Source organism: Heterocephalus glaber, unplaced genomic scaffold, assembly GCF_053883595.1.
Source record: "Heterocephalus glaber isolate CG9 unplaced genomic scaffold, H.glaber_assembly_v1.0 deba00001689, whole genome shotgun sequence".
Classification (NCBI taxonomy): Eukaryota; Metazoa; Chordata; class Mammalia; order Rodentia; family Bathyergidae; genus Heterocephalus; species Heterocephalus glaber.
In genome coordinates, this window is record NW_028258414.1 from 2,353,061 (window position 1) to 2,368,571 (window position 15,511).

At 38.1% G+C, this 15,511-nt stretch overlaps 1 protein-coding gene across 10 annotated transcripts in view; it reads right to left on the reverse strand.

The window, feature by feature from the left end:
• Positions 1-15,511, reverse strand: part of Sltm (SAFB like transcription modulator) — a 47,721-nt gene that overhangs the window by 14,297 nt on the left and 17,913 nt on the right. For 3 of the 10 annotated variants that reach the window (XM_021237156.2, XM_004855731.4, XM_087198993.1), the window contains 7 exons: positions 15,271-15,318; positions 5,805-5,832; positions 4,061-4,529; positions 3,397-3,446; positions 2,279-2,397; positions 736-885; positions 28-131 (listed from right to left, as the gene is read on the reverse strand). In XM_021237156.2, coding sequence (XP_021092815.2) covers positions 28-131; positions 736-885; positions 2,279-2,397; positions 3,397-3,446; positions 4,061-4,529; positions 5,805-5,832; positions 15,271-15,318 — 968 coding nt within the window. The remainder of the gene's footprint in view (positions 1-27; positions 132-735; positions 886-2,278; positions 2,398-3,396; positions 3,447-4,060; positions 4,530-5,804; positions 5,833-15,270; positions 15,319-15,511) is intronic. The other 7 variants (XM_013076193.3, XM_021237158.2, XM_087198995.1 and 4 more) reach the window with 3 other exon arrangements.

The window sequence follows — 15,511 nt, forward strand, 5'->3', positions numbered from 1 at the left end:
TCAGAATTAAAATGAATAAATCCTTACTTGCTACTTCTATCATTCATATTCTTTTTATCTCCGGAACTTCTTGAACTACTCTTTTCATCATTTTCTTTCTTCATTTCTTTCTTAGAAGGATCACCTTTTACCTAAGAGGTTTAAACCAGAAAAAAAACTGTAAATTTATGTTTTATGACTATGAAAAGTGGGTTGGTGACAGTAAATTCAGTAAAGATTAAAAAAAACTACAGAAAAATAAATTTTAAAATAAATACATAAAAATAAAAATCACTCAGTTTTACTTTCTGCGAGTGTTATCTTTAAAGTGAGAATTACAAGTTAAATACCTTTTATTTGAAATGACTGAAACTGGGAAGGTTTCAGATTTTGAAATATTTCCATAGACTTTACCAGATGGGCATCCTTAATCTGAAAATATGAAATTCAAAATGCTTCAAAGTTCAAAACTTTTTGAACACTGTTGCACTCAAAAAACTTCAGATTTTGGCCACGCATGGTGGCACATGCCTGTAATCCCAGCACTTGGGGGTTTGAGGCAGGAGGATTTTTGTGAGTTTAAGACCAGCATGGGCTACATAGCGAATCCAAAGGCCAGCCTGAACTAAATAGCAAGACCCTGTCTCAAGAAAACCAAAGAAGTTTCATTCAGATTCTGGTTATCAGATTAGAGATGCTCAACCTGAATCAGCCATCACATTAATCTCCCTGTTACAAACCGTAAGGCAAACTTACCTTCTCCACAGAAATCAGCTGGCCATGCAGTTCAGTTCGATGAAGATGTGCAATACATCTGGACACTTCTGTGCTTGAAGACATAGTGACAATACCATAGCATTTTGCCCCAGGACTTCGAGCATTTGTAACCACCTTTGCACTTAGCACCTATTAAAATGAGAATATACTTTAGAAAATTTTACAGCTTTATAACTATACACTTTTATAAAAAGATGAAATTTCACTATTCAAAGTAAAAGACATAGGACATTCATGCAGGATCAGTTCCAGGTATGTTGTTTGAGATTCTTGTAATCATCATCTATCTTACATGTCAAGAAACAATTTAGGCTCGGTGTGGTGGTGCATACCTGTAATCCTAGCACTCAGGAAGCTGAGGCATGATTGCCATGGGTTCCAGGCCAGCCTGAGCTACATGGCAAGACGCTGTCTTTACAAGGAACTTTGGGGTTTTATTTAGTGTGCATCACTAGAAACTGTCAGGTTTTATCTCGGTTCTGGGAAGCCCAATATCATGTTACCAAGTGGATGGTATCCTTAAGTGGTTTTAGCCCCAATAAATATCAACACTAAAATACTGTTTTAATACTTTTAAACTATTAAAATAGAAAAAAAAAGTGTCGGGGATTTAGCTTAGTGGTGCTGCTCCCTGCCTTGCAAGCTCAAGGTTCTGATACCAAAAAAAAAAAAAGGATATACCACAACTGATTATGTGACTACAATTCTCAGTGTTCTGTATCTGACACAAGAATTTACAAGAGCTTATACTAGAGTATTAATTCATTTTAGTTTTCCATACATATTATATTGGGCTGGGGATTTAGCTCAGTGGTTTCGCTGCCTGCTGCGCAAGTGCAAGGACCTGAGTTCGATCCCCGGTACCAAAAAAAAAATACATATTGTATTAAATACAAAGTATTGAAGAGTTCTAATACAGACCAATTGCACTCCAATGCAACAGGTATCCACTGATACTACTTCTCTTTTTTCAGGTCTCCCCTGAAATGCCAGAGAAATTTTTCTTGCCATGTGAGCCATAGTAAAGCCGCCTCTTTTCTCTCGTAATGCCTGACATTTTTGCTTCATAGCATTTAGAATTAACTTCTGATTATCTACAAAACACACACACACACACACACACACACCCCTGTCTAGTAATAGGGATCAGTTGTTTTTCCCCCAATTTACATATCTTATTACCTAAACCAGCCTACTTATATTTTCAAGAGGACCAAACTGACTTCAAGAATGTGTCAGATCTCATGCTTGCTACTAGAAAAAAAAAGTATGAAACCAAGTCCTTGGCTCAAATGGGTTTATGTTTCAAATACAAAAATCTCCAGAACCCAGAGTGAGAGTGACTGTAAAATACCGTTCAGCTTTAGCCCTAACCTTTATCTACTATTACCTAGGAACACAATATTCCTGTAACACTTGAAGGGACACAAAAAGTAAATATATTTACATAATAGTGTTTTGAATATAATCTGTTTCAAATGCAGACATTAGAAAGATGCATAAGAAAGTGAAAAGAATGTACCTTTCCATATTTGCCAAAGAGATTCTTCAAATCAGCAGCTTTAGTATTAGAAGAAAGTCCACTAACCCAGATATTTTTAGTTGAGCTTCCACTGCTACCACTAGTACTACTTGTACTTCCTAGAACAGATGTAATATCAGACGTTTAAGTATCTTAATCAGAAATGTTTTTGCAAATAATGAAGACAATGTTCTTTCAAACTATAAAATCCACTCAGTTTTAATAACATGACCTTACCATAGTCAAAATCTTATGAATGTGTGAATGAGTTTATATACTTCCAACTGTATGAGTTCTAAGACAATGCTTTTCTATTCTTTTTTTTTTTGGTACTGGGGATCAAACTGGGGTCCTTGCGCTTGTGAGGCAGGCAGCTGATCCACTGCAGGGCCGGGGATTTACCTCAGTGGTTCCACTGCCTGCCTCACAAACGCAAGGTCCCGAGTTCGATCTCCAGTACCAAAAAACCCCCAAAAAGCTAGGAAATAAATTCTTAAGCATTAAAATACTGTATACTGGGCTGGGGATTTAGCTCAGTGGTTCTACTGCCTGTCTTGCAAACGCAAGGTCCTGAGTTCAATGCCCGGTACAAAAAAAAAAAAATACTGTATACTAGGTATATTAATAGAATTAAGCTCATTTAAAGAATGAAAAAAGTAAAACCAAATGTAAGAGATTGCTTTTTGTTTTCATACTAGACCCCACAAATGTGCACAAGGACTATTTATTATATACATCTCCTCCTAAACAGAAAAGGACAGAGAAGTAAATGTGGTCGGTCAGGTACAGAGATCACAGACTACTGCAACTAAACATATTTCTGAAATTATAATGTAAGAAAATGAAGTATCTACCAATATGTAATACAGTAGCTTAGAACACAACAGATAAATTTCTCTAGCAAATGGGTTTTTTAAACATATTTATATCAGTTTAAAAAGAGTAATGATTTAATCACAGAGTTTGCTACATATAATCTAACTTTACAATACCAAAAGGCCACACATAATTTTCAGTCTGTAAAAATTTTTAAGGACCGAATGTCAAAGGAAATCAGGCAACTATTCCTTTCTAGTGACAACAGGCAATGTAATCACTGAAATAAACAGGAAAAATACCTTTGTCATCTTTAGATGATGTCTTGCTGTCTTTAGATTCCTTGGAAGAGCTAAAGAGGCAAATCACCAGAAGAAAATTGAAAACAAAAAACAAAAACAAAAACAAAAATCGAACAGCTTGATATTGACTATATTGCAAAGTAGCACTATTAATACAAATTAACAATTCCAAAAGCCCAGATTAGGTTATTTGACCAAATGATTCCCTTAGGATTCTTCTACTGATATTTTCCCCAAGATGCCTGAAGATCTAGATTTTCTGACAATTCTATTCAGTGGATATATGGCCATCTTCTCCAGATTTCAGGACTGGGACTTGCTTCATTTTGTGTTCTTAGAACTGATAGTTGTTCATTAACCATCATCACAAGGATTTTAAAAAATAAAACACAAAAAATTGTCAATTGGAAAAAAAAAAACCAAAAACAACCAAAAAGAACCAAATGTATGCTGACAATTTTGACAAAGCAATCAGTAGGACACACTGCATGTTATGAAGATCTTGAATTTTTTAAAAAGTAACTTATGACGGTCAAAAATATTATAGGCAGGATCATAAGACACTAATTACTGTACATGGTCTTGAAGCCACCCCCTTAATGTAGAGTGATCTTATTGAATGCTGGAATTCAGTATCGTAAAGAACTGACATAGAAAAACAAACCTCTTTGCTTGACCACAGGCCCCAGTAGACGAGGGCCCTTTCTTCAAAGTATCCTTTTCTTTGTCTCCAGATTCTGCTTTCTTAGAACTTTCTCTGGCTTCCTTCTCGACAGGATCACCCTTCACGAAGTCTTCCTTCTTACCATCTTTATGGTTCACATTCATCTCATAATCCTTGGTTTCCTTCTCCGGGCTCTGTGCAACGACGTCCTGCCCATCTTTTGGCTTACTTGCTTCAGAATCTGTAATTTTCACATTTTTACCTGTTTCTAGGAGGTCATCACCATCAAAATCCAGAGTGATGGCATCTTCAGCCTGGATTGTGACCGAGATGTTGTCATCCTCAGCTTCTTTCACAGTCGCATTAGCTTCCATCTCTTCGTGAGCTGTGTGATCAGCTTCAGCTAGGTTCCCTTCTGAAGGAAGAGGTTTAGATACTTCTTGTGTACCATCACCAGAACCTGCTATATCTAAGAGGATTTAACAGGAATAAATATGGCAAAACAAGAAGTTTAAACAATTTTATACTCATAACCTAGAATAGGACCTAGAAAATATAAAGCCAGTTATTAGCACTGATGGAAGGTTAGGGGGAGAAACACAGGGCATTGACTAACATAAACAATCCTTTACCCAGGATCACTTATCTTCATGGGAAAAATGATCTCTACATATAAACATCAAACAACAATAGTGAGAAAAGAGTTCCATCCTGAAGATACCAGCTCTTCATTTCTGGTTAGAAGTGAGTGGCAGGTGGGCGATTTTGATCCTCCATGGGATGCAGATTTGTTGTGCAATGTTCGTGTCGCCTTAGGATTTAACCCTTGGGGCCTTCAGAGCTCCCACAGTGACTTCCTGGAAGATCACCAGCTGAGGATATCCTCAGTCTTCAAAGTTTTCAAGGACCCATCTTTTTCACTCTTCTACTCCCAGAAGTCCAGGACTGTATGGAAAACAGCTACGAAGGCTCTGAAGACGCTCCTGCTCCATAATGTCCGTGAAATCGGCCATTTCCAGTCTTCATCCTGTCCAGTCAGTCCGCAATTACCATTTTCAAAGACATCCTGCATTCCCACAAAATTGAGAGGCTTCTCAGGTGCGTGAGGTTTGCAGTCAGTAGCTTCATTTCACTCATCATTGGTCTGGGCTTTTCCTCTGCCTTTTTTAGAAACCTGCTCCGTGTCCTTTTCTAGCCCAAGAATTCTTTGACTTCTGTCCAAGAACTCAACCTCACACTGAGCAACACGTATTGCTACTGTTGTCCTCGTAATTACGTTGGGTGAGATAGCTCTCAAACTACTACACCTGTCAGAAGCCTGCATAACAGTTCTCAAAGCAGCAAACACAAGTCAGTGTTCTGGTCACTCAGCACACTTAGGGCTAGCTGCCTAGGAGCCACACAGCGCGACTCCAGTAAGCACGTATGAGTTACTGCAGTGTTGTCCTAAGGACACAATCCACTTACCGTATACTCTACGTTACTTTTAAAATGAAATTAAAATTAAAGTAAAAAATGGCATGTTCAATACAGTAACTGATATGTACCATTCAGTTAGAACATGTGTTCAAAAGGAAATTAAAATCAATTGAAAAATAAACCAAGATACTAACTTAATTCACTACATTGATAAATTTGAAAAATAAACTCATTTAAAATTAAGATTTCAAATAAAGAATGCTTTATTTTCACATAATGTACTTTTTAAGTCAGCAATTTACACTCTACTTAGCATCAAACATACCTTTCTCATTTTCCTCTTCCTCACCATCCTGAAATTTAAAGAATAATCAAATGTAAAATGAATTCGCATAAAACTAAACTTTACTAGTACCACTAAACCAGTGAATTTAAACTGGTGGATAAGTTAATAATATGAATTAGGACACCTATCACTAACAAACACGACATTCTAATAAATTAGAGATACATGGCACAGGCCTGATATAATACAATTTTAGAGAAGAACAGGCAAAGCTGTCAATGACTACCGCAACAAACAAGTGGAACAGTTTCATGACTCGCATTTAGTTCATAGAATTCAAATCTTCCTCCTACCAAGCTGCCAATAATAAGACTGACCTGGTTATTTTATGTCACTCAGTTCACAGGTGCCCATAGCACACATTAATCAGAAAGTACCAGAAAAGTATAACCTGTAGACATATACTGTCAAGGGTCTGAATGTACATTAATAAACAAAAGCCAAGTCAGGTGCAGTGTGGTGCTGCCTCTAATCCTGGTACTCAGGAGGCTGAGGCAGAAGGATCACCTCGAGGAGTTCAAGGCCAGCCTGAACAACACAGTAAGACCCTGCCTCAAAGAAAAACAAAAAACAACAACAAATCTCCTTTTAAACATGTCAGAGAGAACGGTGACTACTACAACAGTCAATTTCAAAATACTCAATCTTTTTTTAATTGAGGAGGGTCTCCCTATGTAGTTCAGGCTAGTCTTGAACTCACTACGCATCCCAGGCTGGGCTTAAACTCACAGCAATCCTCCTGCTTCCATCTCCTGAGTGCTGGGATTACAGATGTACACACCACACCTAGCTAAGTTACTCATTCTTTTTATCTGTTCAAAATGAATCAAGTTATCACATATACTGGTGGCCATTCAATTTAAAAATAGTATTTGTACTACACATAAAACAAGAAATGCAGTCATTTAAAAATGATTTGAATTTTAAAATATTTGATATTTTCATTTAACAATATGCTAGCTTGAAAACAGGAGTACCACAAAAGAAAAATATTTTTTTTCTGTATTTTGAAAATATTGCCCCCACCAAAAAAAATCACACAAATAATCATACTGTTTTCTGATATGATATTCCCAATTCCCCAATGACACCATAAAGAAAAATAAAGTAATATATGCTACAATCTTAAAACAACAACAACAAAAATCTACAAAATGTTTTAGCTTTCCTTTTTTAGGATTGAAGCAAGGGCCTTGCACATGCTAGACAAGTACTCTACACCACTAAACTACACCCTCAGCTCTTTTAAATTTTACAAATTTTAATTTTTTGGAAACCTATATAGTCCAATCTGTTATTGAACTCAACTATGTTGCCCAGGTTGGCCTTAAACTTTTGGCAATCATCCTGCTTCAGCCTCTGGAGTCCAGGGACAGGTTATGTGCCACCACAGCAGGGAATGTTTTAGTTCTTAGGTTTTTTTTTTTTTTTGGTACCTGGGATTGAACTCAGGACCTTGAGCTTCGGAGGCAGGTGTGGCACCACTGAGCTAAATCCCCGGCCCTTAAATACAACTTTCAAATAAAAACTGAGCTAGCCATGGTGGCCCACATCTAACACTTAGAAGTGCTGAAGCAGGGGGATTGCAAGTTCAAGGCCAGCCTGGGTTACATAAAAAGACCTTGTCTCAAGAAATCAAAAATAAATAAAAATAAAAACTGAAGAGCAGTTTTAGGTGAGGCAGTGTAAACTACTGCATACAAAGCTTGCATACAAACCAGGGATTCTCTGGGCTGGGGATTTAGCTCAGTGGTTTCGCCACCTGCTGTGCAAGCACAAGGACCTGAGTTCGATCCCTGGTAAAAAAAAAAAAAAGCAGGGATTCTCAAACATGACCACATATCAGAATCTCCTGGAAGGCGTGTTACGGCACAGCCTGAGCACCAGCCCAGCATGTGACTGAGATGTGTCTTAGCAAGCTTCCAGGGCCTGCCAACGCTGGGCTCGGGAGAGCACTGACAGCTTCTCCCTCAGAGTGCCAGCCTACCAGTAAAAGACTCACAGCAAAAGGTTTAATGTGAATAAAGCTTTAAATGACATTTCTATCTTGTAACACAGTATCAGATTTATATAAAAACAAAAATTCCTTAAGATGGCAAATTTTTACCATGTGCCTGAAACTGTATAGGAGCAGTCACATTTCTAAAAAGTCATTTTAAATGATTTGACTAATACGTAAGTGCCCAATCAGGAAATGAGCCATTACTGTACATTCTAAAGGAACATGAAGAAACTGGAATTAAGCACAAGCCACAAGGTGTGAATGTAAAACAGTTTGTAACAATTAAATCATTAATTGGTAGCAATGTAAATCCCATTATTATGTAAGTGTATTATATACTGCAAGCTAGGAATTTCTTAAATAGCTACACTTGAAATTTTAATCACACTTCTAATCTGTCACATTTGGAAAGGAAAGAACACTTTTCTTTAGGTGGAATGGCAGGCAGTGGCAGTCAGGGAAGGATGAGTTATACTTAAATCCCCCCCGGCCCACACACACACCAGGAATCAAACTCAGGACCTTGAGCTTGCCAGGCAGGCGCAGCGCCACTGAGCTACATTCCCAGCCCTAGTTATACTTAAATTCTGAATACCTCTTTTCCTTTCAAACTCTTATTTTACTATTTATCTTGAAAGGTTAAATAAATGGGGACACATAACTGACTTACAAGCAGAATTTTAAATGCAGTTTGACTCTTCCTTAATTTACCTGTGATGCTAACACACTACTTCAACATAGACTAGGGTCAAGAAAATAATGTCCAGATGATCTGCTATTTAAGAGTAAAACTGGGGCTGGGGATTTAGCTCAGTTGTTCCACCGCCTGCCTCACAAGCACAAGGACCCGAGTTCAATCCCTGTACCAAAAAAAAAAAAAAAGTAAAACTTTTAGAATACTATGAAGTAAAAAACAAAATGATTTCTGTTGTAGTTTCTGTCAATTAGAAATGTTATTTCTAGGAGCTACAGTAATAGGTTATGCTTTGTCTTTACTCAGGAATTTTTAGATATTTACGTTAACATGTCTTTTGAAGAAATTCCTAAGTTTCTCCACATAGTGGTTACACTATCCTTATTACATAACCTTAAATGCCCACAGTAAAAGGGCCTGACTCAGCTTCTAGGAAATGAAACCCATTACAATGGTGGTAAAGCACGACAACAAGCAGGTAGTAGGAAAGATGAATCACATTATAGAAGTGCATATTCATGTTACTATGCAGTCTGTGCAGTAAGCACAACACTACTGAAATTAATCTGAGGTTCTACATGAGCCCCAAATTCCTTGTAACAGGAAAACAAACCAAGAAACACAAGAGAGACAACGGGAAAGTTTTTCTCCATAAATTACATATACGCACATCTATGTCATCTATTTGAAAATAATTTACTGAATTACAGACTCCTTTTTGCTTTTACCTCAAAAAAATAGAGTACTTCACCTATAAAAATATCTAGGTACTCATGTTGTTTATCTCTCTAGTGGGGAACTACAACCTGTAGTCAGAGGCTAAGACAATACAAAGCTCCTCTTCTACCTTCATTTCATCCCAGGAGCAGCAGTGACTACTCACAGATAAATTAGTCAAGCCTAGGACTTCATCTTCTATTTAACTATATGTTTACTACATAACCATTTTACTGTCTTTCTCTAGGCTGAGCTTGTGATACAGGAACATGTCAGCACTAAGAAAAATCTCCTTTCCCCTGATGTGCAATATAAACACAGTATTTAAAAAAAAAAACCACACAACACAGTATTTAGGCTGACTGAATAAATCTATAAAATAACCTTAAGCCAGTAACTGACTTCTATCTGGCAATACGTTGAACAATGGGAGAAATACAAAACATGTGGCATATAATAAGCACTCAGTAAATATTTGTTGAGACGAATTCACTCAACAAATGTAGCGTAAGGCATTAATGTTTCTGAAGGCTTAACTTCAGCACTGTGTAAGTACAACAGAAGTCAGAAAACATTTATTCTTGGGGGTCATTTAGACAAAAGAATACCAGATGAGGCATCGTAGGGCCTAGGTACTTACCCTGTCTTTATCAGAGACAGTTTTACTTTATGGTAGTGGTGGTGAACCTACAGCAAGGATATTATTTTTCTTTTAATACAAAAGATGTTAATGTGGGAGTTGTTTTTTCTAAAATAAAACCTCTGTATTCAGGATTAATTTCAGTGTTGACACTGTGATAAGTAAGTGGACTTTGGGTTACAGTTTGGCCATCCTGTCATTCATCTACACAAATCTAACTGATAAAATAGAGATGACATGTGACATAAAATATATCAAGGGTTAAAAAGTTCTCTGTGGGCTGTTCAGAGGTGGCTGGACTAGAGTGTGTGGTGGGATCAAGGGTGTATGATCAAGGGTATATCACACCACTGATTGGTTTGGCATAGTTCTGGCTAGGATTAAGGGTGTGAGGGCTACACCCTGAGTAGGACAGGTAGCCTGCATAAGATATAAGGGACAGAAAGAGGGCTACATGTGCTTTCACCTGCCTGGTTGCCGTGGACTATTTTTCCTCTTCCATGCCCCTCTGCCTTGGAGCCAGCTGACTATGAACTGAAACATCCAAAAACTGTGAGCCAGGGGCCAGGGATTTAGTTCAGTGGTTTCGCCGCCTGCTGCACAAGCACAAGGATCCGAGTTCAATCCCCGGTACCAAAAAAAAACCAAACTGTGAGCCAAATAAATCTTTCCTCCTCTAAAAAAAAACAAAACAAAAAAAGTTCTCTATGATCAGTATAACATTCCACAGGATAGAGGAAGTTAGGAAAGCTTTATGGAGGATACAGAGACAAATATGCCTTTGAAGGTATATACAGCTCAGCTGGGCGTTGTGGCATACACCTGTAATCCCAGTACTCAGGAGACTGAGGCAGGAGATCGCCACAGGTTCAACACCAGTCCGGGGTACACAGTGAGTGAATTCAAGGTCAGCCTGACCTTCAGGTTAATGAAACATTAGGGACAAAGGAATAGAGGAAAAGGAATACACATGATGTGATCATGGAAGTCAAGAAGTTCTTGAAAACCAAAGGAAATTTTTAAGAATTAAAGTACTAGCAAACAAGAACATTTTAGAGAAAAAAAGGTTCAGAAAAGTCAAGTAACTGCTATTGTCAAGCTTGTAAAACAGTTCGAGTGACCACCAGCTGCACAAGTTCTGTGTTGCAGGACCTGAGGTTACTCCTTACACCAATCTCGCAAGGCATGACTTATAATTTTCATTTAGAAAATTAGTAAGAAAACCTGGCCACGTCACATTATAATTCAACTAACTGAAGCAGAATCTGAGCCAAGTTCTATATATTGCCTAAAGGTAAATGCCTGAAGAATAAATCATGATTTTTGAAAAAGGTAATTAATAAAGGGATGGCAGGAAACTGGGTGAAGGAAACTTTTCTGGATATCAGGTCACAAGGTTTTGACTTTGGAATCAGGTAAATATTTTAAATATTTATAAAATTAGGATAGAATTAACATTTTTACTTTGAAATAATTATAAATTTACAAGTTACAAATTAAACTTTTTAAAGCAATATTTAAGTACTAAAAATAAATGAGCAAATCAACCTAAATAATGGTGATATAATCAAACAGCAGAACTAATCTAAAATGAGGGATGAGGATGTAGCTCAGTGGTACAGCACTTGGATAAAACTCTGTAATTATTAATTAAAATACTTAAAATAAAAACACTAATTTGTTCCGTCATTTATTCATGGGGGGGGGCACATCTTTATGACAAATACACCTGGAGCGAAAAAAAGCCCTAAATTATCTTTAGTAATCTCACTGGAAAGTAGTGATGGTATTATCCTGAGACCACTGATGTATATGGACACTGTGAGAGAAAGGGAATCATTAACTTGGAAGACTCTATCAACCAAAAATTGGATTTTTTTGAGAGACAGGGTCTCACTATGTAGTTCAGGGCAGCCTTGAACTCACTATGTAGCCCAGGCTGGCCTCAAACAGGTGGCAATCCTCCTGCCTCAGCCTCTGACATACTGGGATTATAGGCATGTGCCACCACGCCTGGCTAAAAATTGATTTCATCTTAAAAGTAAGAACAACCAACCAAAAAAAAAGTAACAACAAAGCAGGGTTGGGGATTTAGCTCAATGGTTCCGCTGCCTGCTTTGCAAGCACAAGGTCCTGAGTTCGATCCCCGGTACCAAAAAAAAAAACAACAAACAAAGCAAAAAACCTCCAACACATTCTCTTGCCCTGTATATTGAAAAGGCCTAGAAACTATGAACTCAGTAGCAATAAACACCACTGCCACCCAGGGTGCTGTCCTGAAATATAACTAAAAGGAAGAAGCAGCTAACACAGGTTTGGAGCAGGAAACTTAAACATCTTTACATACCAGAAATCAAGGAGTCAATCAGACTACAGAAATCATATTCAAAGGACTCAAGAGCCAACCTGAAGAGTCTGTCATTAGCTAAACACAGGACAATTTGAGCATTATTAAGAATAGCAATGAGCAATGAATTAAATGAATATGAAGTATACAATAAATGTATCCAATCCATGAGTTCAAAGTGAAACTAGGAGGGAAAAAAAAAATTGAAAACTCAATGATTATTCTTGGAGGTGTTGGTGAACCAACTAATGAAACTTTGGTATTAAAGAAAAGAATCAAACATATATCCTCACTTTCCTTTGTGGTTTTTGTTTTGTTTTAAGACGAGTTTTACTATGTAGTCCAAGCTGGCCTCAAACTCACAACCCTCCTGCCTCAGCCTCCCTAGAGCTGGGATTACAGGCATGTGCCATTATGGCTGGCTTATGGCTCTCTTTTATAAATGATAGTAGTAGGTAACCAAAGAGATGAGGGGAGTTTCTCTGTAGAAACATTCCAGCTAATGAAGAAAGAAGTAATGGTATGAGAACATCACACCTTGTCCCCCAAAACAGCATGGATCATCCTCACAGTATACCAGGTATTATGCACCCTCACAATACACCAGGTATTATGCACATCCCAATGGAAGAACATAACACTGCCCAGGAAGTGGACGCGTGCAGTTCAGCCCTGAGTCTGATAGTAAGCAGCGGAATGTGTTGAGAGACTCAACAGGAATGTGATCAGCAGGGACTGGCAAACTGCACCAGACGCCTGCTTTCAGAAATATGTTTACTGGAACACAGCCATGCCCATTCAAGTACACACTGTCAATGGCAGCTTTCACACTATGGTGGCAGAGCTGAGTAATTGCAACAAAGACCAGATGGCTCACAAAGCCTAAAGCATTTACTATAGGGCCCTTTCAGAAAAACTTTGCCAAGCTCTGCTCTACAGGATGAATAATTAAACTTTTCAACAAATAAAACAGAGGGAAAAATAAACTGGAGAGGAAAACCTACAGATTAAAAAGAGACCTAATAAACATTTCAGTCAATCACAATATATAAATTATAACTGGATTGAAACAATTTATATCCCTAAAGTTGTTTCAAAATACTGTTGCCCTTGATGGAACTTAGAAAGGTGGTTGCTAAAAGAATATGAAGAGCTGAATTCCACTCTTTTGCAAATCAGTAATCTAGAAAAGTACTCTCCCAGTTTGAACTCTTCCTTACCTATGAATGTAGAGAACAGGGGAAGGGGACGTTACCAGAACCTCTGCAGTTGAGTCCTGGTCTCCTGTGAGCCTCGGCAGCACATGGCGAATTACAGGAAAGGTAGAAAAATGAGACTGAGAGGAAGCTGAGCTTTGGGTCTGATCAGTGCTGCTCTGGGCCGCAAAGACAAAGGCCCCCTAGCTTGCAGCACTTTTTATTCAGTACAAGGGGAAACAAATGTAACAAGTGAAATATAGAGTTCAGTACTTCACATTAGGATAAACAAGGTGTAACAAAACGCTGGGGGGCAGTGGAAATCTAAGAAAAATGAGGAACTATGCAGATGAGGATTTGGTTCCTCCCTGGCGTCTCCTGAAGGTGTGGTCTTGTCCTGGAGATTACAGCATCCAGGGATCACTGAGGTCTCAGTTGTGACCAGAGGCCAAAATGCAGTTATGTCTGGAATGTCCTAGCTGGGCTGTAGGCAGGAGAACTAGGCCTACTCAAATGATTTTTCCCTAGAATTATGTAGCACTGTTCCCAACAAATGAAAACAAGAATCAATGTACTTGGGGGACAGGCAGAGTGACAGGCCTACAGACTGTCAGTCCTAGTATTTCATTTCCCTCCTGAACATCTGAAATGATCAGAAATGTTTCTTCCAGAAATAGCACTTCTCCACTGCCACGAACAGAAGGGAAGCCTCACTAGCACCTGTGGCTGACCAGCATGTAGGGCAAGCAAGAGGCAGAGAAGAGCAGAGGGCCAGAGGCAGCCAGTGAGGCGGGCCATAGACACGAGCAGGAGCCCTTCTGCCCTCCTAGCAGACACTACAGCATGGAAAACAACAGACCTACTCACTAGTTTTACTAAAAATAGTAAACGAGGAAGATTCTATCTGTTTCCAAGGTCAGCATTTAAAGAGGGTACATGAACAAAGGGTTCTTGAGAACAGAAATAAAAAAAGGACAAAGAACAATTTCTGTTTTGTTTTGTTTTTGGTACCGGGGATTGCACTCGGGTCCTTGTGCTTGCACAGCAAGTGGCGAAATCAGGGAGCTAAATCCCCAGGCCTAAAGAACAATTTTTAAAACGGCAAAGTTTGATGCTGGGCATGTGGCTCACGCTTGTAATCCCAGCACTTGCCAGGCTAAAGCAGGAGGACTGCCCTGAGTTCGAGGCCAGCCTGGGCCACAGAATGAGACCTTGTCTCAAACAACAACAACATTCACAAATTTTGAGTTATAAAAATCTGTTTATAGCATCTGTAATCATGTTTTAAAATATTCAATATTAATATCACATATACCAAATAAACTTTGAGAGCAGCCAATCACTTTAGTCTAAACTCAGCCTAGTAATGGTAAAATTAACAGTAGTTTAAATAAAGCTTTGAAGCACTCCAAAGGCTGAGGCAGGAGGATCACTGTGAGTTCAAGACCAACCTGAACTCTGAGACCGTCTCAAAAAACAAAAATTTAAAAAAATAAAGACCCAAAGCAAATAAAGCTTTGAAAAGGATATTGCTATTTTAAAATCATCTACATTATATAGTACCAAGATATCAAGCCAATTATAGCATCTTAAAAGACTGCTGGTTTACAAGAAGGACAGATGTTTAATTCTGAAAATGACAGGAAGCTCATAACTCCCAATTACCTTTCTGGCAACAGAAACTTCAGCTGTCAATAGTTTTAAGTATTTGCATATACCACAAAAGTAACTCAGTATTGAAATTAAGGCAGTTCTATGAAATCAAAATCATGAAGTCAAATTAAGATTCCTTTGCTAAGTCATCCCTTCCACCCACAACATCAAACTTGTAGGACTAAATGTAACTTACTTGGGCTGTTAGAAAGGTATCATCTTCACCTTCTTGAGCTTCAATGTCCTAAGTAAAAGGGTATACAATAGCTTTGCTTTACAAAACATCTGGAAACATGAGAATGCTTTTATGCTTATACCTGATCATCATTTGCCTCATATATTGATTCTGTGGGTACTCAATGCTCAAGAATTTACACTATATTTTTTTAGGCCAATATAAAAAATTAGTCACACTGCTACAGAATTAGAAAAATCCT